General features: G+C 42.3%; 1 protein-coding gene and 1 pseudogene across 3 annotated transcripts in view; both read right to left on the minus strand.

Moving 5' to 3' along the window:
- Positions 1 to 24,121, minus strand: part of BIN2 (bridging integrator 2) — a 32,188-nt gene that overhangs the window by 6,996 nt on the left and 1,071 nt on the right. For 2 of the 3 annotated variants that reach the window (XM_029204391.1, XM_029204390.1), the window contains exons 2-9: positions 17,994 to 18,074; positions 8,900 to 8,954; positions 8,507 to 8,601; positions 7,597 to 7,692; positions 6,207 to 6,314; positions 5,813 to 5,898; positions 4,241 to 4,316; positions 2,866 to 2,948 (exon numbers count right to left, since the gene is read on the minus strand). In XM_029204391.1, coding sequence (XP_029060224.1) covers positions 2,866 to 2,948; positions 4,241 to 4,316; positions 5,813 to 5,898; positions 6,207 to 6,314; positions 7,597 to 7,692; positions 8,507 to 8,601; positions 8,900 to 8,954; positions 17,994 to 18,074 — 680 coding nt within the window. Of the gene's footprint in view, positions 1 to 2,865; positions 2,949 to 4,240; positions 4,317 to 5,812; positions 5,899 to 6,206; positions 6,315 to 7,596; positions 7,693 to 8,506; positions 8,602 to 8,899; positions 8,955 to 12,195; positions 12,792 to 17,993; positions 18,075 to 24,121 lie in introns of those variants that run through there. The other variant, XM_029204392.1, reaches the window with a different exon arrangement.
- On the minus strand, positions 14,245 to 17,999 carry LOC114885071 (annotated as a pseudogene).

The raw sequence follows: 24,121 nt of genomic DNA on the forward strand, positions 1-24,121 counted from the left end.
AAAAAAAAAAAAAAAAAAAAAAAAAAAAACTACCACGAACAATGAAAACTGACTATAACATTTATCGGGTATGCTGGATACTGTGCTGAGTGCTTCTACAGCAACATCAGCTTGACTCCTACTCACCTCCTCAAGGGCCTCCCACGTACCATCCACTAACTGACTAAGCAACTCACAAATATTTCCTTGACATGTACCAACTATGTGCTGTGTCCTGGGTTCAAGAATGGGAGACGGTGATAGGAAGAGAAAGAGAAAAACTTAGTTCCAACCCTGTGGGAGTTTCTGACATAAGATAAGCTAAGTGATATAAGGTTCTTTCTAGAACTAGCATTCTATGGCTCAGCAGGTTTAGAAGGCCCAGGATATAGCAAGAAAAAACCAGATTTCCCTAAAAGGTTCTGGGACATCTTGGTGTAAATGATGGTAAGTTTCAGATGAATGGACACTTAGAGAGAACTCTGGTTTTCAATGCAGGGAAGAGGAGAAAAAGAGTTTTTGGAGTAAAAGGGAAGTCTATATTGGCCTGTTAGTGATTCTTTTTAACAGTCTGTAACTAACTGCTAAATGAGGAATAGAAACAACAAACTGAGACTCCCATTCTTCCTGCAAATCTCAAGCTCAGTTTCACCACCTCCTCAAAGCCTTCCCTGACCATCTATCTGCACACTGCAATTACTTAACTCTTTGAATTCCTACTGGTTTCCTCAGGCCCTTAGTATGTGCAATCTTATATTGTTCCTTGTTTCCTTAGGCACATTTTGTGTCCTTCCAACTTTTTTTTTTAAATAAATTTATTTATTTATTTTTGGCTGCATTGGGTCTTTGTTGCTGAGCACAGGCTTTCTCTAGCTGCGGCAAGTGGGGGCCACTCTTCATTGTCGTGCATGGACTTCTCAATGCGGTGGCTTCTCTTGCTGCAGAGCATGGGCTCTAGGCGCACGGGCTTCAGTAGTTGCAGCACATGGGCTTCAGTAGTTGTGGCTCGCAGGCTTAGTTGCTCCATAGCACGTGGGAAGTTCCTGGACCCGGGATCGAACCCGTGTCCCCTGCATTGGCAGGCGGATTCTTAACCACTGCGCCACCAGGGAAGTCCCCCTTCCAACTTTTGTAAATCACTTCAGGAGAAAGACAAGTCACCTATGTCCTCAGATACCTAACTCTCAGCATAAAACCTTGTGTATAGAAGGAACTTAATAAAACTTCTTAAACAAAGGCATCAGAATAAGAAAATGATCACATTCTGAGGGACCAGTGAATTGCTTACATTTACCTGCATAAAGAATGCATGAAGGCAACAGACACACCACATACACACACACAGAAAAGCAAGCCATAACAGGTTAAGAAAAGATATTTGCGGGATTTCCCTGGTGGTCCAGTGGGTAGGACTCCACGCTCCCAGTGCAGGGGACCCGGGTTCGATCCCTGGTTGGGGAATTAGATCCCACATGCATGCCACAACTAAGAAGTCCCCATGCAGCAACTAAGAGCCCGCATGCCGCAACTAAGAGCCCTCATGCTGCAATGAAGATCCCACATGCCGCAACTAAGACCCGCAGCAGCTGAAATAAATATTAAAAAAAAAAAGAAGAAAAGATATTTGCAGTATATATCATTAAAGGATTAATATCCAGAATATACAAAAAACCCCATCTCATGTAAATCAGTTTTTTAAAAAGGGTAAACAATCCAAATGAAAAATGTGAAGAAAGGATAAACATGAAAGTCACACAAAAGGAACCTGAAAAGGCCACTAATACGAAAAGATGTTCAAGCTAACCAGCCATTGTGGAGACGTAATTAAAACTGCAAAAATTCCATTTCATACCCATTACCTTAGAAAAATTAAGAAGTCTGACAATGTCGCATGTAGCAAGAATATGGAGCAATGAGGGCTTTTATTCACTTCCGGTGAGTTGTAAATTGGAACAATCACTCTGGAGAGCAATCTGGCAATGGTAATATCTAGTAAGGCTGAAGAAACCCAAATGCACAGACCCTATGACTCAGCAATTCGATTCCCAGTATGCATCCTAAAGAAACTCTTGATAATATTCACAAGGAGAAATGTGAAACGCGTTCACTGCATTATTTGTAACAGCATAAAACTATAAGACAACCCAAATGTCCACTAGCAGTTCAGAGAAATAAACTGTGAACTAGTCATACAATAGCATCCATAACAATTATGAAAAGGAAAGATCAGAGCTGGCAACATGTAGCAACAAGGATAAGTTATCTCACAAACAATACTAAGAAAACAAAAGTAGTTGCAAAAGAACACATACAGTATAATTCTATTTAAATAAATTTTTAAACCATGCAAAATAATATTTTCTATGTGTGCATATATATGTATATAATAAAAGTAAAAAGACATGCATGGTAATAATAAATACTAAATTTAAGATAGTGGTTACACTTGGTGGGGGACAGGAAGAGAAAGTGAGTGGGGAAGGGACACTGGGAGATTTAATTATATATATATAATAGTTGATTTCTTTTCTTTTGGCTGCACCACGCGGCATACAGGATCTTAGTTCCCCGACCAGGGATCGAACCCATGCCCCCTGCATTGGGAGTGCAGAGTCTTAACCACTGGACCGCCAGGGAAGTCCCAATAGTTGATTTCTTAAATTTGGTGGTGGGTATATGACTCTTTGTTGCATTATTCTTTATACGTTTAGTTACCACTAAAATATTTCGTAAAAATACTTTATATAGGGGTGTAGCACCAACAAAAAACAATATTATGTACATGAACAGAAAGGAAAGGTCAGGATTTGGGATTGGAGGTGAGAGTGTTGAATGTGTTCACACACAGGACAAACCAAGCAGAAATGAGTGTCAGAAGTGGCTCACCTTGAGAGTCCCTTCACCACAAAGACTTTGTCGGAATGTTGCTTCTCCAGTTTGCTCATCACCTCGTACAGATTGTGGTTCAGCTGGAGTAAGCAAGAGAGAAGGAGATGCTAGCCACGTGGGAACCTGAGACTGGCATATCCCTTCTCTCCCCAAAATAAAACCTTCCTACCCTTGATAAAATTCCTTATCCCTTTTGCACTAGTGTCCAGGGTCCTGTCCCACTACCCCTTCTTCCTTTACTATGTCTAAAGTTCTGCCTCTTCCATCAGACTGGCAGCTCTCTCAAGGCTGGGGTCCCTGGTATTTGATGTTGATTTGAGGTTCTAGCATCTCTCAGGTGATCCAGGGAATGAAAACTCATTGTAATATTAACTAGGCAAATCATAATTTAGCCAAAGAAACTGTGGAGAGGAACGTGTGTGGATGTGGATGTGAATATAATTAATATTTTAACAGCAAAGAGTCTTGGAATCGCAGGACTAGAAGTGACCCTGTGAGGTCATGTTCTGTGGCTGCCCGTCATTGAATAGGATTGGCCCTATTCAAGACGAACTACCTGAGAAACTGACCTGTGCCTAAACACTGCCCTCTCTGCTCCCCAGCAACAGAAGATGGAGATTTAACTTGGTTCCCCACTTCAGCTGTTCCTTCCATAAGTCTAATCTCTTTTATGCATCTAAAGCCCATTTGGACGCCATTATTCAGTTGTTAATGGAGATGGAGAGGGCCCTCTGACATTATATAAACATGTGGGTTTTTTTTTTCCATTTTCTTCAGTGTATTCAAAACAAACAAAAACTCAGTACACTAGAAATAGGGAAGAATTTCTGTTAACTTATGAAGGGTATTTACAAACATCCTAAAGCAAACATCATACCTAGAAATGAAACACTGAAAAATTTCCCCTGAAACTGGAAACAAGACAAGAACGTCCACTATCACCACTTCATTCTGCGTTTTTTGTTATTTATATTTGTGGGGGTTTTCCCATATAATTATTGATCATTTAGGTTTCTAGCTCTTACCTCACTCTGTTAGGTTGTCAGTAATTTGGTTTCCCTTTGCTAAAATCTCCTATGAAGATTTATCAATTTCTCCTTATAGGACCTTTCAGCTTTTTATACTATGTATTTTTAAACATCTTTATTGAGATATAATTCACATTTAAAATATACAATTCATCCTTTTTAAGTTAAAGATGTGCTTTAATACGTTCAACACAGTCCATCAAGTGCTATTATTTCATCATGAGAAAGAAGTAAAAATTTGTGATGCCCATATGGATATCTAATGAGGTTATATAAATTAGAGCGACCTTCATATTTATTAGAAAAACCCTCCTAGATGTCTAAATTGGCCGGATGTTTCTCACCTTGCTCATTTCCCTGTAGAAGACGTCTCTCAAGTTGGAAATGTTTTGGAAGATGGTCACATAACAGCCAATACGACTATCAAGAGGCAAAACAACAAACACGTAAAGGTAAGTGTTGGTAAAGGAAGTCTTTGAAGTACAAGGTAGGAGCGTAAGCCAAAGCCACCGCCGGCTCCGCACAGAAAAGCACCCCATGGCCTAGGCTCAGGACGTTCTGGGATCTGGATCCATCAGAGCCAGGCCAGGGGTACAACTGACTCTCAGGAGTGGGAAGGCCAGAGGAGACACGACCAGCCTAGGCTGACACCAAAGTACAACAGATCTCTATGAAAGAAGTTATCTGATTCAGGCTCTTTAGGTTCTGAAGTAGATATGAGAGTGCTTTGAAGAATTTTTAAAGTGCCGTATAAATATAAGGCCATACAATTATAATTATTATAGTAAGTATTCTTTCTCAGTATACAATACTTGGACTTCTATGAAGCTGTATGTACATTAATGGAATTCTACCGTAAATGAATTGGGGAAGTTTACATTTAAAGAAACTATTAAATTTCAATCCTGTTTAAATTAGGAATCACATAATTAATGTTTTAGAATACATGTAGTCATTAAAAAGGCTCCCTCATTCATAGACTAATATAAAGTGACAATATAAAATACTCTGACTACAATTGCTTTAAAGCATATCTTTTTTCTTTCTTTTTTTTTTTTTTTGGCTGCGTTGGGTCCTCGTTGCTGTGCGTGGGCTTTCTCTAGTTGCGGCGAGCAGGAGCTACTCTTCTTTGCGGTGCGCGGGCTTCTCATTGCGGTGGTTTCTCTTGTTGTGGAGCACAGGCTGTAGGGCACGTGGGCTTCAGTAGTTGTGGCACACGGGCTCAGTAGCTGTGGCTCGCAGGCTCTAGAGCGCAGGCTCAGTAGTTGTGGCACACGGGCTTAGCTGCTCCACGGCATGTGGGATCTTCCCGGACCAGGGCTTGAATCCGTCTACCCTGCATCGGCAGGCGGATTCTTAACCACTGCGCCACCAGGAAGTCCCTTAAAGCATATCTTGTACAATGAAAAGGAAATAGGATACAAATAGAGCTTCTGTTCAGATTCCTCTTCCAATGTGGAAAATTTACATCTAAAACATTTTTACCTACTGTGAAGCAGAGACATCTACATTAATGGAAATACTCATGCCATGGTGTATCTTCTACATGAATCCGGATGTTCACTAACCAAACTTGTTTAAAACAATACACGCTTGAGCAGAAAACCAGATACTCCTAGTATGCATGATGACAGCACTTTACTTGCCAAGATCTCTCCTATCCAAGAAGCATCTTATCTTTAAACCCGGAAAAGCTGGTAGGGCAGGGATGGTTATCTCTGTATTGCAGACAAAGAAACCAGGGTCGAGAGAGAAAGGTGGCTTGCCTAATATCACACAGCAAGTTACGAGCAGGGCTGAGGCTACATCCCACTCTTAGACCAGGGCTCTTTTCATGAGGACACGTTTGGGCTGCCAGGTGGCCTGGGACTCCACTGGCCCGAGGGCCCAGCCCTTTCCTGAATCTCAATCATTACCTATTATAAAGAACAGGCAGCTCCTCTAGTAGTTCCTGGTTCAGATCTTCAAATACAACCTGGGCTTTGTTGAACTCTTCCTCTGCCTAGGTGGTAAAAGAGACAGGACAATTCCCCTCATTCCTGAACCCAAAGCTAGAGGCTGCTTCCCTTATTCTCTGCATGTTTTCAGGGACGGGGCTTACTTGGAACCATGCCTCCCCTTCCCCAGACCTATGTCCTCCCCAGCCTCAAGTCTCTGCCCATCCTTAGAGCATCAGTGTCAGAGGAGACAGGATTTCCTTCAGGACACCGGAGGCTGAATTTATCGTTTCCTAAACCCAGCTTGGCCCAGCCACTTGCCACCATTATGGGGAGAGGGAGGGCAGGGAGTTTTTACCAGGCTCTTCTTTACCTTCGCAGTCTTGGCCTCATCTTTCTTCTTGGCATTCTGTACTGCCTCCAGGTGGTGTCGGGCACTGTCATAGTCCACGAGTTTCCGGCCCCGTTTGGCAATTCTTTCCTAACCCAGAGTCAAGAGAGAGGGCCTTGATACTCACTTTTCGGTGGCCAGGATGTGGGTAACAGAGTATCAAACAGAGAAGCCAGATTCCTGTCCTAGTATCAAATTTTACTCTCTAACAGGGTTTTGTGCCAAAGGGATCTCCCTCATTATCTGGAAAGAATGGGAATTCTCAGGGGGAGAGAGAGTAGAGGGCAATTCTCCAGAGCACCTGGAAGCCTGCACTGAATTTTAATATATCCTGTGGACCCACTAGAAACTGGTTCAGCATCCGGAAGAAATGGCCTTGAGAATCCTACTAAATTGAAAGTCAGGAGTTTTGGGTTTTACTCCCAATGCTGCCATTTATTAGCCTTGTCACCTAGGGCAAGGCACACCTCTTCTGGAGCCTCAGTAGCCTCATCTGCCCTACAGTGTTATTTTAAAGATCAAATGCTGAATATAAAGGGCTTTGAAAAGCCTAAAGCATAATACAAATAGTAAATTATTATGAGCACTGAGAGAACGTTTACTCAATCTCATCCCAACTACAAATTATACCAGGGAGAGGCAAACAATGTTAATGGCTTTGTCTTGTTCTCTCAACCACAGAATTTGAAAGGATCTTGGTGATTATCTAATCCAACTTCCTATTCAATACACAAAGCTTCTCTACAATATCCAAGATAAGAAGTAGTTCGACTTCTTCTTGAACAGAGAATACAGAACTCACTATCTCACAGTATATTTCATTTCTTTTTTGGAAAGCTTTAGCTATGAGAAATTTAAGTGAGGCTTCCTTTAATTTCTTCCTATATTAATCCAAAACCAGCACAGTGCCCAACAGAGTAGACGTTTAATAAATATGAGTTGAATGAATTAATGAATTCTAATTCTACTTTCTGGAACAGTTTAGAACAGGTTGAATTCCTCTTTTATCTAATAGACTTTCAAGTATTTGAAAATAATTATTATAACTCCTCCAAGTTCCCTCTTCTCTACAATAAACGTCTATAGTCCCACCAACTGTTTCTCACAACAAAATGGGATGCCCTGACCTGGATCTAATTCAAAGCCAGCCCAAATCTAGTTCACTGAAATCTAAGTCTAAATGTAACCTTCACACTACCTCTAACCCTCCTCCCCAACCTCTTGTCTAACCCTCAACTTTCAATATTTTTCCTAACCTATCCAACTTCATTCCTAACCATGGGCTCTAACTCTGCTTATACTTTTAACCCAACATGTTTTCTAACTTATATGGGCCACCCATAACCCATCCTTGATCCTGTAAATCGATTACCTTAATCTCGCTGAATTGGGCTACATAGTTTTCCATAGTCCTCAAAGCCTGGTCAGCTAGTTTCTCTTCATAGTCTTCCCAAAGGAGATCATTATTCTGTGGGATAGAGGAAGAGGGGAGAGGTGAGGGCTCCACTTCTCAACAGCAACTGCATTCCAGGGAAATACCCAAATTCTTCCTGCAACAAACTTCCTTTTTGGAGCACTGATATTTTTAGAATATCATTTTGGATTCTGGGGAAGAGTCAGACGAAGAAACAGCCCTTCCCCAAGGAACTGCCGTATAAGAGACTGGACATGCATTCAAGGGATTAAGAACAGGAACCGATGGTCGAGAGTCTTGGACTCTAGAGCTTGAAGGATAGGGAAGTTTGGGAGCAAATAACCGCATGAAATTGGTTTTCAAAAACAACCCATTGGTTTTGTGTGGGTAAAACTAACTAAGTTTTTTTTTTTTTTTTTTTTTTTTTTTTGCGGTACGCGGGCCTCTCACTGTTGTGGCCTCTCCCATTGCGGAGCACAGGCTCCGGACGCGCAGGCTCAGCGGCCATGGCTCACGGGCCTAGCCGCTCCGCGGCACGTGGGATCTTCCTGGACTGGGGCACGAACCCGTGTCCCCTGTATCGGCAGGCAGACTCTCAACCACTGCGCCACCAGGGAAGCCCCCTAAGTTTTTAAAGAGAGGAAGAGGGTAAAAAACAGGAATCCACAGACTACAGAAAACTTGTTTTTAACTTCATTTAATATTTTCCTGTTACAGCTTTTTCCTACCACCTGTGATCACAGCTATACAAATGAACAGTGTGAACTGGCTCTTTGTTTTCCTATTTGCTTGGACAGAGAAGCTGGGGTGAGGTTGAGATGAGGGTAGAGTGAGTGTTGAAGAGCTGTAAAGCCTAGAATACTCTTACCGCTACGATGGCCTTCAGCTCCTCATGACCATCCCACTTGCTGCTGTAGATCTCCTGCAGGGTTTCTGACACTCTCTTTGAACTTTCATGCATCACTGAAAGGAGAGAACTCAATCCTACCATCAAGTAGTTTGGTATAATCATATGGGTGACAGACAAGTCAGTGGCTCCAATCCAAAAGGACAAACTCAGAAGGTTTGGGTTATCAGTCAGAGAAGCTGGATGGGGCTGGGATAGGAAAAGTTACTCTTCCTCGGCCCACAAAGATCCAGGAGTCAGGCACAGGCAAGTGACGAAAAGCCTGAGTACGGTTGTTGTTTCTTTCCCATCCCCCAGACCTCTTAGTAGCTGCATAAACGCCCTCTGGATCCCCCTGTGCTCCCTGATACCCACCTTTGACTGCACTGAGGAAGTTCTTCAGGTCCTTGTATAGCTTGTGGCCTTCCGCCTGAAAGGGAGAAATGCCTCTGATGACTAAAGAGATATATTTGGAAAGATGCTCCAGAAGTCAAAGTTGAAAAGTAGGTTAAAAGCAGAAAGCAATCCTGGAATTTCTTCAAACATTTGCAATTGTTATATATTAGCCTCTACTCTCTTTACCAAGAAGTTGTTGGTTATCTCTCTTGGGGCAAATTTTAAGTTGGGAAATTGCTCCCATTGCACTGGCATGTCTTCTTTCCTCTGTTTGTTCTCCCTTCCAGTGAACTAGAACCTATAGTTCCTCTGTTGGAACTTGAGTCCTATGTGACACTATACACATGATCCTCTGACGTACACCTTCCTCTCTGGGAAGAAAAACTGCTACCATTTTCTACAGACACCAGGCCCTCTTCTTCTCTGCAGCCTCACACAGGCCATTCCTCTTCTCCCATGCACTTCATTTTTTTATTTTTCCTGTATTATATGTTTTAATCAATAACACTCTTTATCAGGCCTAATTATAGGCAGGTCTTAGGAAAATTTAGGTTCACCATCATGAAACTAAATTGTGTCATCTCTAGGAAGATTTTGACCAATGTATAGGTTTTTAAATTAACTTTTATTGGAGTATACCTGATCTACAATGTTCTATTAGTTTGCACTTCATTTTTTAATAGCTCTATTAGAACTTCTGCCCACTGGTCTTAGGTTGGCCTTCTGTATTTGGAGCAGGCTAATTTCTCTTGCACACAGGTTTGAAGATGTCTTTCACGTGGCTTGCACCGAGTCCTCTTTTTCAGAGGCTTCCTCAATGGTTCCTCACGGTGTTGTCTAAAGCCCATTCCCATTCTGGTCTCTCTCCTCTATGTGAACTCTAGTTTCCAGTTGGGTGAGAAGGAATTTTGAGGCCAGGCTGTTGACACTGGAGCTTGACTACAGGAGCGTGAGACTGGACTGAAAGGTGCAGCCCGCATCAAGGGTATCGTACAGGGCCAGGCCTACGGACTAGGACAGTGACCCTCACACCAGTTCAGATGATTTGAGCTAAGGTCCATTTTGCAGTACATGATAAGAATACTTGTGAACTTGTTCACTTGTTTTATTTGCTTATGCTCATTATAGGTAGGCTATTGAGCATACCAAAAGTATAAAAAATTTATGAGAGAAAAGCTGAAAATTCAGAAAATTCTATCTAATAACTTAATTTTTTAATCTGTGCAATTCTTTGAGGGAAAAATCATTATTATTTAATTTCAGCAGCAGAAAACCCAGGTCTACTTGGTCAAGTAAACAAAGGAAACTGGATTAATTATTTTATCCATCTTCTTGCCTCCAGAGCTCACCTCTGAGCCAGTCCAAACTCTTGACCATACCTCAGGTTAAAAGTCCTTTTCAAGAGGCTGAATGCCAGGGCTTAAGGGACACGAAGACACAGTCTCAAGGGAATCTAAGGTGCTGTCAAAGGGGTAGGAGAAGAACTGGGATCATAAGGTGTGTTATAGCAAATGAGGAACAAGACAGCATCCTCTGATGACTGAAGAAGGACCAGATACTTCAGAGAGGTTAGAATGCATGAAGAATCAGTAAATCACTGAACTTGGTAACTGGAGGTCACTGGTGACCTTGAGAAAGTGCTTTCAACAGCATGATAGAGACAGATTCAGTCAGTTAACAAAATTCAGAAACACTCAGCATTCACCAGGAAAGATGTCTCACTTCCTCTTTGCTTTTCATTCACAGAAAAAAAAGTTTAAACAGTCTAACATGTTAAATGTACATAACAGCTTTTAAACATGGATATGGTAGGTAGGTATAACTTTGAGAGTTTTGAAAATGTGACAACCATGGTTTGAAAGAGTTTTGGGGATTATAAAAGTTAACAAGGATTTTAATTTCTTTCTTGAAAGAAAACAACATGGATCCAACTTTTTACTTCACCATGAAGATTTGGTCTCCAAAATACTTGTTTGAATAACAAAAGCTGTTAAACGATCTTGCATAATTTCTTCTTTTTTTTTTTTTGCTGTGCGGGCCTCTCACTGTTGTGGCCTCTCCTCTCCCGTTGCGGAGCACAGGCTCCGGACATGCAGGCTCAGCGCACGGGCCCAGCTGCTCTGCAGCATGTGGGATCTTCCCGGGCCGGGGCACGAACCTGTGTCCCCTGCATCAGCAGGCGGACTCTCAACCACTGCGCCACCAGGGAAGCCCGATCTTGCATAATTTCTACAAATGAAATTCTTAATTTTTTTATCCCACTAGATATTATATGGCCTGAAAAATCAGATCAGTGATCAAGGCTACCATGTATGGTGGTACAGGTTGCATGTACACTGTTCAAAACTAAGGGTACTATTTATACCACAGTCCGTGTTTTAGAATCAAGTCTTTTAGTCAAAGTTCTTCTTTTCTGCTCCTGCTGTTTCCTTTGAGAGGAGAGAGAGAGAGAGAGAGAGAGAGAGAGAGAGAGAGAGAGATGGTGGTGGTGGTGGTAGTAGAGGGTGAAAAGTAGAGCCCTACCTTTCACCTGCAACCAGTTTGTAGGTAAACTTTTTTTTTTTCAATTTATTTATTTTTGGCTGCATTGGGTCTTCCTTTCTGTGCACGGGTTTTCTCTAGTTGTGGCGAGTGGGGGCTACTCTTCGTTGCGGTGTGCGGGCTTCTCACTGCGGTGGCTTCTCTTGTTGTGGAGCTCTAGGTGCGTGGGCTCTAGGTGCGTGGGCTCCAGTAGTTGCGGCACACGGACTCAGTAGTTGTGGCCTGTGGGCTCTAGAGCGCAGACTCAGTAGCTGTGGAGCACAGGCTTAGTGGCTCCACGGCATGAGGGATCTTCCCGGACCAGGGCCTGAACCCATGTCCCCTGCATTGGCAGGCGGATTCTTTTTTTTTTTTTTTGCGGTACGCGGGCCTCCCACTGCTGTGGCCTCTCCCGCCGCGGAGCACAGGCTCCGGACGCACAGGCCCAGCGGCCACGGCTCACGGGCCCAGTCACTCCGAGGCACGTGGGAACCTCCCGGACCGGGGCACGAACCCACATCCCCTGCATCGGCAGGCAGACTCCCAACCACTGCGCCACCAGGGAAGCCCTGGCAGGCGGATTCTTAACCACTGCACCACCAGGGAAGCCCCCTCTTCTTGATGGCCCTTCCTTCATCTCCTACCCTTTCTACCCACACATCTGCCATTGTAGGTCTATCCTATAAGGTAGAGAAAGGACTGAGGGACAGAATGGGCCAAGAGTCAGAAACCTTCCAAAGCAGGTGTCAACTTACTGATTCCTATCCTGGAGTTGGAAGTAGAACAGTAACTGGAGTTGTGAAGAGGCCCAGGGTGGCCTCCTTGTGAGGTAGAGGGGAAAAAGCACAGGGTTTAAGTTAGAATCCTAGTTCTGCACCTCTTATGGTATATTATCTTGATTATATTACTTCCCTCTCAATCAGATCCTATTTCCCTTTGATGGAGTTAGACTAGATCACTGGTTGTTGCCAAATGCTGTTCTCAGACTAGCTGCTACATAATAAACATAGAAAGCTTAATGTAAAACACAGATTCTCTAGTTAACGATCACCTATGGTTAATACCACACAAAAAAGGAGATGACCAGATATATGTGCCTCCAGATGGAAGACTATAATACCTATAATAACAAGCATTCTTGCCTCCAAAACAAACAAAAACAAAAATCTGAATCTCATCAAGCCTCTAAATCTAACTATTAATGTACAGAAAATACGAGACAGAGTAACATGTTACAACAATACCATAGAGATGCAATCAGCAAAATTTAGAGACTGCAGGAAACTGCAGGAAAACAGCCTAGTAACATCAATAAACAAACTGCAAAAAGGAGAGATTAGAAACCTACAGATTAAGAGATTTATTAAACATGGCAACAAATTGCTGATTTAAACAAATTGTTAAAAAAAAGACACAATTAGAGGAGTGTGAACACTGAATATTTTATGATATTAAAAATTATTGCTGATTTTTAAGATATTACTAAAATTTATGTTTTAGCTGGATATTTAATCTGAAATATCTGAAAAGATATTTGTATTAAATTAAGTGAAAAAGTCAAGTTACAGGCCTTCCCTGGTGGCGCAGTGGTTGAGAGTCCGCCTGCTGATGCAGGGGACACAGGTTCGTGCCCCGGTCTGGGAAGATCCCACATGCCGCGGAGCGGCTGGGCCCGTGAGCCATGGCCGCGGAGCCTGTGCTCCACAACGGGAGAGGCCACAACAGTGAGAGGCCCGCGTACCACAAAAAAAAAAAAGTCAAGTTACAAAACCATAAGAATGGAACAGTCTCACTTGTAAACCTATTTATTTGTTGTAGATATATTTAGAGATCATACACATACATAGCAAAGTAATTGTAAGCATAAAAAAACAACAGTAGTTGTAGCATGGGAGGTGTGAAATCATTATTTTTAATTCACTTTTTTCTTGATATACTTTTTTTTTTTTTTGGCCATGTGGCTTGTGGGATTTTAGTTCCCCAACCAGGGACTGAACCCAGGCCCTGGGCTATGAGAGCACAGCATCCTAACCACTAGATCACCAGGGAATTCCCTCTTGAAATACCTTCTGATTTGTTGTAATGATTAAATGTTTTATAGAAAAATATTTTTAGGTGTGATAATGATTTTGTGGTTATAGTTTAAGTCCTTATCTTTAGAGACTGATAATGAAATTTTTATAGATAAAATGATATCTAGAATCTGCTTCATAATGATCAAGGATGGGGAAAGTGCGTAAAGACATAGATGAAACAAGATTCCCAAGAGCTGATAAATTATTGAAGTTGGGTAATGGGTACCTGTGGATTCATTATACAGGTTTTTCTATCTTAGCATATACTTGAAATCTTCCATTAAAACAAGTTTAAAATATAGATTCCCAAGCCCTACTACCAGAGATGTTGCATTATTTCTCAAATGATCCTGATACAGTCAACTACTGAATTAGATTATAGCTAATATCCTTTTAATATAATTTTTAAAAAATAAATTTATTTTTTGGCTGCATTGGGTCTTCGTTGCTGCACATGGGCTTTCTCTAGTTGCGGCGAGCAGGGGCTACTCTTTGTTGCATGCGCGGGCTTCTCAATGCAGTGTCTTCTCTTATTGCAAAACATGGACCCTAGGCGCACAGGCTTCAGCAGTTGCAGCATGCGGGCTCAGTTGCTGTGGCACACGGGCTCAGTAGTTGTGGCTCGCGGGCTCTAGAAAGCAGCCTCGGTGGTTGTGGCACATGGGCTTAGTTGCTCCGCAGCATGTGGGATCTTCCCGGACCAGGGCTTGAACCCATGTCCCCCACATCAGCAGGTGGATTCTTAACCACTGCACCACCAGGGAAGTCCCTAATATAATTTTAAAGAATTATTTTCCATATAATTCTTACATCATACCATAAAGAATTTGACTGGTCTTTGGCCCTGGTTTCTGAGAAGTAACTTATAAATCCTTGGCATTTTGTTATTCATGGTGGGCCTCTCAGATCATACCTGTGTCCATGCTAAACAAATGACTCAGGAATGGTGGCTGGTCAGGTGGGAAAGGTGAACCAAGTGATTAGAGGGTTGGGGCTTTCATACAGGAGATATCAGTATGACCTCCAGAAAGGAGGGAAGTTAGAGATTAAGTTCAATCACACGGCCTATGAATGATTCACTATGTAATGAAATCACAATAAAAACTCTAGACACCTGAAGTTTAGGTGAGCTTCCCTGGTTGGTAATCCTACATCAACGTGCTGGGAAGGTGACGTGTCTTGAGAACACAGAAGCTTCATGTTTGGGATCCTCCCAGACCTCCCCTTGTGTGTCTCTTCATTTGGCTGGTCCTGATTTGTACCCTTTATAATAAAACTGTAATTAAGTAGAGCACTTTGCTGAGTTCTGTGAGTCGTTCTAGTGAATTACAGAAGATGAGTGGTCGGTAGGAACCCCCAAATTTGTAGCCAGTTTGTCAAAAGTGCAGGTGGCCTGGGAACTTTGGAGGTTTACAGATGGTGTCTGAAGTGAGGTAGTCTAGTGGCGGACTATGCCCTCAACCTGTGAAATCTGAACTAATTCTGGGTATTTAGTGTCAGAATTGCATTGCAACTGGATATTCATTTAAGTTAATAACTAACTCCCTTCTATTATAAAGAGGGGATCTAATTTCCAGGACTCATGTCAGAATTAAATGAGATAAATGTGATGCCTGGCACACAGAGATGGAAAGTCAATACCCTAAACCCCTGTAATCCACTTCTTTTCCCCCCTTTTTAAAAAATGAGCCACAAGTTTATTCTATAATTTTTCTGTAACAGGTAATGAATTCTGCAGAAAAATGCAAACATCACCTTTATTGTTAATATTTACATTTGGTTCTGTAAACAAACTTGGCAAAAAAAAAGTAAGAATTTTTATACAAATTTTTAAAATTTCAAGAATATGATCTTCATCACTTCTGAAAGCTATTTAAGTCAAAAGCCAGTAAATATACAGGTTGAAAGGGAAGAGAAAAACACTGACAACAGATTATTTGAATTTCCCTCTTCCCAAGTATCTAAAATATCACATATACCACTGTTTTCAGCATAGCTTGTGAAATCTAAAAATTCTGACTTCACTAGTCTGAAATAAGTTCAGTAGAGATTGTAGTGGTGAACTACAGATTGTTTTCTTCTTGTGTAGTAAGAAGTTCAGTTCTCTTCTTATCAAACTTCACATTTGGTTCCAGATTTTTTTTTCTTCCTTATAATATTTTCACTCTCCAGTGGATTTTACCAGAAGGTAAACTACCTGTATTCTTGATGTCACATTCACTGGGTTCCTAGGAGGACTCTGGAATGGAGTCTTTCCCTGAATTGTTAGATGTTCCTGTAAACTGTTTATTGCTAACAGACTAGAATCATGACCAAATACTGAATGAAGGTCCTTTTCCTTCAGATCCTGTGCTGGAAAATGCACAGCATCTGACTTTTCGTTTTGGTTGAGATGCACTCTTATCCATATTGAAATTAGAAACGTATATACATGTCTGTGGCCGACATGGAATAGTGATATACCCTTACTTCTAAGTCATTTTCATGTATAATTAATTTCTGTTCAGAAATGTCAGGAATGCATTCCTGCTCATTTTTATGTGGAGGTAGATGTGTAAAATTTCCTTTTATGTCATTTTCGGCTGGATTTAAAATGGAACATTTATTAGATGTTTTCTCATCAAGCCCTCTCAATTCACTGGAAAAGTAGGGAATATGTTCTGAAATAAACACATTTTGTTCAGGTTCCTGGGTTTCTTTATACAGGAAACTCTGCTCAATCACTTGTACGTTATTTTCCCTGAAGTCTGAGATGTATGTTGCGATTCTAGCTTTTCTTTATATTCAGGCTTTTGCAGGACAGTTGCAGTAATAGGGGAAATGGATCTAATACTGTATTTTATTCTTTTAGGCATGTCCCTTTCATATTCCACAAAATCAAAAACTAACTTAGATACAATACCATCAACAACTTGATAGTGATTACTCTGTGCAAAGTTTCTGTGCTGCTCACTTAGAATATGTGGCTCATATCTTCTACCTTTACAAAAGGCTTTTTGAGTCTACTTGTTCTTGCTTTTTGTGGACCAATACCTATTCTTTTCCCCACATCGCTTACAGAAGTGCTTGATTTCTTGAGTAAATACTTTCTTTTATTCAATGTAGCGTCTAATGTCACCAATATGAAGAATTTTTACTCCCCATGACAAGGCATTTGATAATATACTATTTGAAGAAAAAAATCACGGTCATTTCTAGCTTTTTCGAGCACTAATTTTCCTCTGATCAAACACACTGAATCTGGAGACTCAAATGAACTTCCATCATGGCTAGAATAAGGTGAAGGGTTTCTGCACTATACGCAGATTCAGGGCTTGGTACACGAGAAATCTGTCCTTTTTATTTGAAATAAGATAACTGATATCTTTACTGAGAAATTCTTCAACTCGCCGTCCCAGATCCTTAATGTCCTTTGGCGGTTTTTCAGATACAGTGACAGAAGGTAAGTCAATGTAAAATGCTTTTCCCCAAAGTGGCTTACTTTTGGATTTTTCTGGTTTGTTATCAGTTTTCAGAGTTTAAAGACGGCTATTTTTTTCATTTTTGACATGAACTCCACCCTGGAAATGTCCTTTGCTGTAGATCCTCATGGCTCCGTAGTTCATGGCAGCCACCTGGCATTCACATGCTGGGTCTGGAGAGGGTGTCACGTCCAGCAGCTCTGGAAACACGGCTCCAGAGTTCATGGCAGACACCTGGCATTCACATGCTGGGTCTGGAGAGGGTGTCACGTCCAGCAGTTCTGGAAACACGGCTCTCCAAGGCCCGCTGACTGGCCAGCTGCCTCTCCCCTTTTGCAGGCCACCAACTGTTGTCCACTTCTTTTTTTTTTAATGTTACTATATATGAATTATATATTTTTTCTTGTTCCAACTGCATGTGTACTATAGAATTTTCAGAGTTGGCTGCAGTGACCTGTTATCCACTTTTTAAAGTAAGTTTTCTACATAAAATTACCCATAACATCCAGTGAAGACAGAAGGAACAGTGAGAACAGGAGGTTTGGGTGAGAATGACAGGTAGAAGATGGAGGTATTGTTTTAGAATAAATGGCTTTGGTGAGGTAGATGCGGTGGACAAAGAGGCAACAAAACATGGGGCCACTGAGATGAGAAGACCCTTAGGGTGGGAGAGAGGCAGCCTAGGGAAGACAGTAAGCCAGAAACTAAGGTTACAGGGACTTGTTTTGATTTTGTCTAAGGACCTGGTGATGTCACTGTACCCTGGGGGAACCACCAAGAGAAAAGAAGAACACTCGTCTGTCCCCCTAAACCCAGAGTGAGCAGGAATAGGAAAGGTAATTTTCTGTGGTTCCCAGGAGAAGGATAAGCAGCAGGTCACCCTGTGGCCCTTACTCGTGGGGGGAGGATGGGTTACTAGGGACGCTTGCTGATTTGCAGAACCTGCTGTTCTTCTGCTACTCGGCTCTCATATCTTCTTTCTTCCTCCAAGCTTCCCTTTCCCACCCTCCAGATTACCTGTTGTTGGTAGAAGTTATTGGCATTTTGTTCAAACCGTTCATCTTTGGTTTCCACAGTTTTCCCCAACTTCTGCAGTACCTGGGGATATAAATCAGAGAGGTCCACACTGTTATACTCAAGTCTCTCTTAACTGTTGGCCTCATTTGACCCTGGCTTCTCTCAGAGTCTCAGATGCAACTTAAGGGATGTACTCATATCAGCCCAACAGAATTAGAAATATAGCATGTTGCTGAAAAATCAATCATGCTTTATGGTTCTTCTCAAATTGGGGTACTCCTGGGGATATGCAGCAGTGTACAAGGGGGTATATATAAAGACCAGAATAAATAAGGTATATGTTCCTGGAATGAAATTGTTATTTACAGTGGTTTTCGGCGTGGGGGAAAGTATTATATTAAAACAAGAATTAATTAGAAGAATGTAAAATGTGCATGGCTTTTAAAGATAAAACATGAGCCTTGAAGATATTTTTTTACTTGAGAGACCCTCTTCCAGCCATAGCAGCAGATTCCTTTAGATAGATGAGGTCAGAGAGGCGAGCAGGAGACTCTCTTCTTCTGAAGGCCCTTGTGGAAAACTTTGAGAAGCCCTGATATAATGCATTTGAAACTCAGCTAGAAGTGAGGGCTGTCCATATTGATCTCCTCTCCCCTGGGACCGGGAGAGCCAACCATCATACTGATCTGAGTGCTGCTGCAAAGGACATGGAAATGAGAAAGGCACAGCTCCTGTTCTCATAGGGGACACTCACTTATAACAAGGAAGACCCTGACTCTTGTATCTGTAACCCCATTTTGGAAGGAGGCACCACCATCCCCCAGACCCAAGTCAGAATCAGGAGTTGCCCTCAACTACTTCTCTCACTTCCTTCATGGAATCCCTCACCATCTGGAAACCATCCCATGATTTCCAGTCTCACTGCCATAGCTTTAGTCCAGGCCTTCACTGTTTTCCACCTGGCCTGGTCTATCATGCTGCTGCTTAAAACCTTCTGATGATTCTCCATTCAACTGCTCAACAGATTTTTATTAAATGCCCAATATGGGACTTCCCTGGTGGCACAGGGGTTAAGAATCCACCTGCCTACGCAGGGGACACGGGTTTGATCCCTGGTCCGGGAAGACCCCACATGTCGCAGAGCAACTAAAGCCCGCGCGCCCTAGAGCCCATGCTCCGCAACAAGAGAAGCCACCGCGATGAGAATCCTGCACGCTGCGATGAAGAGTAGCCCCCGCTCGCCGCAACTAGGGAAAGCCCATGCGTAGCAACGAAGACTCAACGCAGCCAAAAAAAAGTATCTACAAGTTATAGTTCTAACTCTAGCATACATATGGGTCTCAATGATCTGACCCTTCATTGAGCCTCAGCTCTCAGCATTCCTTCTTCCTACCGGTCTCTCTCTCTCACACTTCTTTAGTTTTCTAATAAGCCATACTGTTGCTTGCTGTAGATGCTGTTATTTACAGTGGTTTTCGGCATGGGGGAGAGTATTAGATTAAATAAACCCATAACCCAATGCCCTCTTTCCAGAATGCTCTTCCTCACCTTATCGTCAGCCAGCTATCTAAAAAGACCTAATTCATACTCTATATCCTTTGTGACACTTAATCACATCGACTTTATCCCATTAATCAAGCTAAATGGCTCCCTCCTAAGCAGTTACAACTTCTGTACCTGTATACACTTTTGTTACTGGTTTTTGTTTTTGTTTTTTTGTTTCTTTTGGCCATGTTGCCCTGCTTGCGGTGTATTTTAGTTCCCCAACCAGGGACTGAACTCGGGCCCCAGCAGTGAAAGCGCTGAGTCCTAACCACTGGACCACCAGAGAATTCCCCTATTACTATTTTATTATTTGCATTTATCTATGTCTCCTTCTAAACTGTGAGCTCCTTGAGGATTGGGCACTTGCCTTATCTGTATTTCTCAGTATCCAGCAAGTAGATACTTAATACTTACAACAGGAAGAAGAGTGAGACTGATACAGGAGGGAACCAATGGACTGGGCCTTGAATTAAGATTTTACTAGGGACTTACCCGGTGGCGCAGTGGATAAGACTCTGCGCTCCCAATGCAGGGGGCCAGGGTTCGATCCCTGTTCAGGGAACTAGATCCCACATGCATGCCGCAACTAAGAGTTTGCATGCCACAACTAAGGAACCTGTGTGCCACAACTAAGGGGCCTGCATGCTGCAACTAAGGAGCAGGCAAGCCGCAACCAAGGAGACCGTCTGCTGCAACTAAGAGCCGGTGCAACCAAATAAATAAATAAATATTAAAAAAAGAAAAGATTTTGCTAGACTGAAATAAAGTAAAAAGGGTGAGGATAGAAAGAGGATTTCAAGCAAAGACAACATCAGCCAAGTCACAGGAGTATGCAAATTCATGGCAGTTTCATGAGATGGTTCAGCATGACTGGTTTAGGGTGTGTTATCGGGAGTGATGGGTAAGGAAACTAGAAAGGGAGATTGGAGTCTCATTGCGAAGGACTCTGAATCTTATGAAAGAGCGCCCAGGTCTTGGGCGTGAGACCGGCTCTATGTAGACTCTGACTAAGGTGTCTCCATTCTTAATCCTGGGGCTAACATCTCTCACTTCTGGAGCTCTCTCTATGGTGGTTAAGCTCAAGGTTGCTGGAGTGAGACAGATATATGCCCCTATCTTGGCTTTTCCACTTACTGGCTATAAGCCTTTGGGCAAATCACTTCAACTCTAGAGCCTTAGTTTACAGAACTCCCTTTCCCCCAATAAGATAATAATATCTCCTGGAGTTGTTGGGAGAAATAAATGATATTATACACATAAATTGCTTTCACAGTGCTGCCCTATGGTGAGTACTTAATACAAATATTATCATTGGGTCTAGTTCCACTCCCTTCCCTATAAATACCTGTCTTTATTTCCTTTTCAGTTTAGCCATATGTGTTTGTCTGTGTCTCTCTACTCCACCTCACTTGACAGCCGGCCCTGGGTGTGCAGAGTCGCTCATCTTCCCAGGCTCCACCCTCTGCCCCCAACCAAACACTGTCCTCTACCAGAAAGTTGCAACACCACCTTGTTTAGTGGTAATGGCAGCTCTCACTTCCTTCCTGCCACCCCTCCCTTCCTTTGACTGGGGCTTGGTTCTTCTGCTGGGGGGGCGGGGAGGGGTGCTGAAAAGAGAGAGGTGTCAATTCAGTCTAGAGTCAATGTGGCACACCCTGGAGCAGACCAATATCCCCAAACCCCAAAAGGCTCAAGGCAAAAAGGCTTGGAGGGTGTGGGAGTGTGTGTGTTGAGGGAACACTCCCACCTTCAACTCTGAAACTGAAAAGATGAGTATGATCACCCTGAAAACATAACCCAATGCCCTGGGCCCAAAGTATTTGTTGCCTTAAGCAAGAGGGCCATGTGTCAGGGCACCTACACTATGTTGTAGATGTTCCTCCTCAACTAGAGCTCCTTGAGGAAGGGGATGTAGGGATGCTCTACAGATGTTTGTTGAAAGAATTAATAATTCTACCTTTGGATTATTTACTAATGAAAGCTCATATAATGCCAATCCTTAAAGCCCTGCACTGAGAATTTCACCCCAGTTTGCCTGGCCTAGCAGATGAGAAGTTAGAATACAGATTATTTAAAGAGAAAGAGCAGGGACAAGAGAGAAAGTAAATGTGGCAAAATGTTAACACTTGGTGAAACAGGTGAAGAATATTCCAGTGTTCATTGACATATTTTAATTTTTGTGTAGGTTGGGGTGGAAGGATAAAGCTTTAAAAAAAAAATCACTGCAGACATGTTTTATATTTTAGTTAATTCTGTCAATTGGAGTAATTTGAAGAGGGGTTGGATATTAGACATTATGGAATTTTGTTAGAAAATTTTTTCTTAGATGTGATAATACTGTAGTTATGTAAAAAACCCTTATTTTCAAGATATATTCTAAAGTAGGCTCTCCTTAATATGGCCCTAATATATTTTCCAGCCTTTTCTCCCACCACTCCCTGAGCTCCAGCTCTGCTGCATTTTTCCCTATTCCGCCTAAAAGGATTTCCAGATTCCACGCCTTGCTCATGCTGGCATTCCTCAGCTGGACTGCTCTCTCACCACTTGCCTGAGGAACTACTTAATCAGCCATAATTCCTATCTCAAATTCAGCCTTCACTACAAAACCTCCCTCTATTCTCAATTCTTCTGTCCTCTGAATTTCCCACGGACAAGCAGATCTCTCAGGTCACTTATTTTACTTTAAAAAAACAAACAAACAACAACAAAAAAACCCCCAACTAGACTGTAAGCTTCTAGCAGGCAAGAATGCCTCTTGCTTATCTCTAAATTCTCTCCGGGGTCCAGCCCAGTATCTCAGACAAAGGAGTTTTTCTGTAAATATTGCTGATTGAACCCTCTGGGATACAAGCTGAGTAAAAGTCAACAGATGAAAAGACCAACAAAGGAGTGGTAAACAATGAATGCCCTTTCTTGGGGGAGATCTGAGAAGTCTGCCACAGAGAAATCACAAACAGATGGTGAAAGTATTAGTTTGAAACATGAAGATGTATCATACTGTAAAAACACAATAAAGCCAGACTCCTGTTGAGTCTGAGTAGAAACTGGAAAATAAAACAAGAATGCTTCATCTCCATTGTGTTTAACAGTCACCAGACCTTCACTCCTAGGTTTGCTCCTTCGAGATCAGCAGGAAGTGGCAGGCACAGGAGGAAGTGGGGAGACACAAATGTTAGAGTGGTTTTTCAGGAAACTTGTAAAGAGAGCAGCCTGCGATTGGGATCCTAAGGCAGGACACCTGAGTTTCAGTGATAATTCTGCCACTTGCCAATCTCTTTTGAGACTCATTTCCTCATTTCTAAAGTTGGGATACTAATAGCATGCTTAAAGAGTTGAAAAGATGAAGTGAGATCATATCACAAGAATGTGGGCTCCATAAAGGGAGATATCATGTCCTTATATTCCTGTGCTTTGTCCATAGCAGGCACTTGATATTTGACACGAGTTGTTACATATTACTCAGATAATTACAGTCAACTGCTTATAGTAAAACTGCAGTGTCCCAGTGAGTCCTTTCTTTTGACGATAACATTCTCCCTCTTTATCTTGCCTTCAATAACTTCCCAAGACTCAAAAACTCTGGCAGGCTGAGCTGAGCTCTTTCTCCCAAACCTAGGCCATTCCCATTCTATCCAGGCAATATCCACTACCCCTGGGTGCCCGCGGTACAGCTCGAAGTTCAATGTCTGCCTTTGTGTCTAAGTCTGGGTTCAGAGTATCTCTCTGTTTTCTGCAACAACCTGGGAGTTCCTCAGGGCAGATTTGAGTTTGCTCCTCTCTCTGCTTTCTCAGGGTTCAGACTAGGAAGAAAGAACAGGGTGTACCTGGGCAGCAGGTTCTCTTTTTGGGAAATACTTGACTCTGAGGTTTGAGGCGCCCTCTCCCTTTCTCACTTTGGTGTCCTCACCAAACTGAGTTTCCAAATCACTGAACATCAATTCTCATTTTACAGATGCAGAATCTGAAGCTCAGAGCAGGGATGTTATTTACCTGAGGCTTCGGAGCCCATGCTAAAAAAGGAAAGAAATCTTAAAGCAAGGGCGTAGTGTCGATAGGCTAGATGAGGACAGGTGAAAGAGTGAGGTAAAATCAATTGCTGTGTCTTTTAAACATAACTATTATCCTCGAGTTTTTGGTCTTCGGCGATTTCTTTTCGTTTTTCCAACCCATACAGTGGCTGGCCTTCTCTTCTCTAGTACCTCCTTTTCCTCCACAAACCACTTCTAACTAGACCTTCCCACAGGCTCTGGTCACTATCAGATTTGTTAACTAGACAGCCTTTGGAGAGACTGAAACCATGATCGAGGTGAAGTTAGGGTAAAGTAACAAAGTCTAGCCACACAAAAATCTTTTCCTTTTCCTCTGCTCTTTCACATGACCCCAGCTTCCTCAGACAAAGACCGGGGGAAAAAACACACACATTCCCCCTACCCTTCCACTGTGAGCCTCTTAAACATAGGCACTACATCTATATTCCATCAATTCTCTGTTGATAATCCCACTTGGGAGAGCTGGCTGCCTTTAATCCTTCCCAGCACTCAAGCTAGTGCTCCGCTTTTGGAAGATGATACAAATATTTAAAT

Source organism: Monodon monoceros, unplaced genomic scaffold, assembly GCF_005190385.1.
Source record: "Monodon monoceros isolate NGI ecotype Baffin Bay Population unplaced genomic scaffold, NGI_Narwhal_1 Super_Scaffold_6, whole genome shotgun sequence".
Taxonomy (NCBI): Eukaryota; Metazoa; Chordata; class Mammalia; order Artiodactyla; family Monodontidae; genus Monodon; species Monodon monoceros.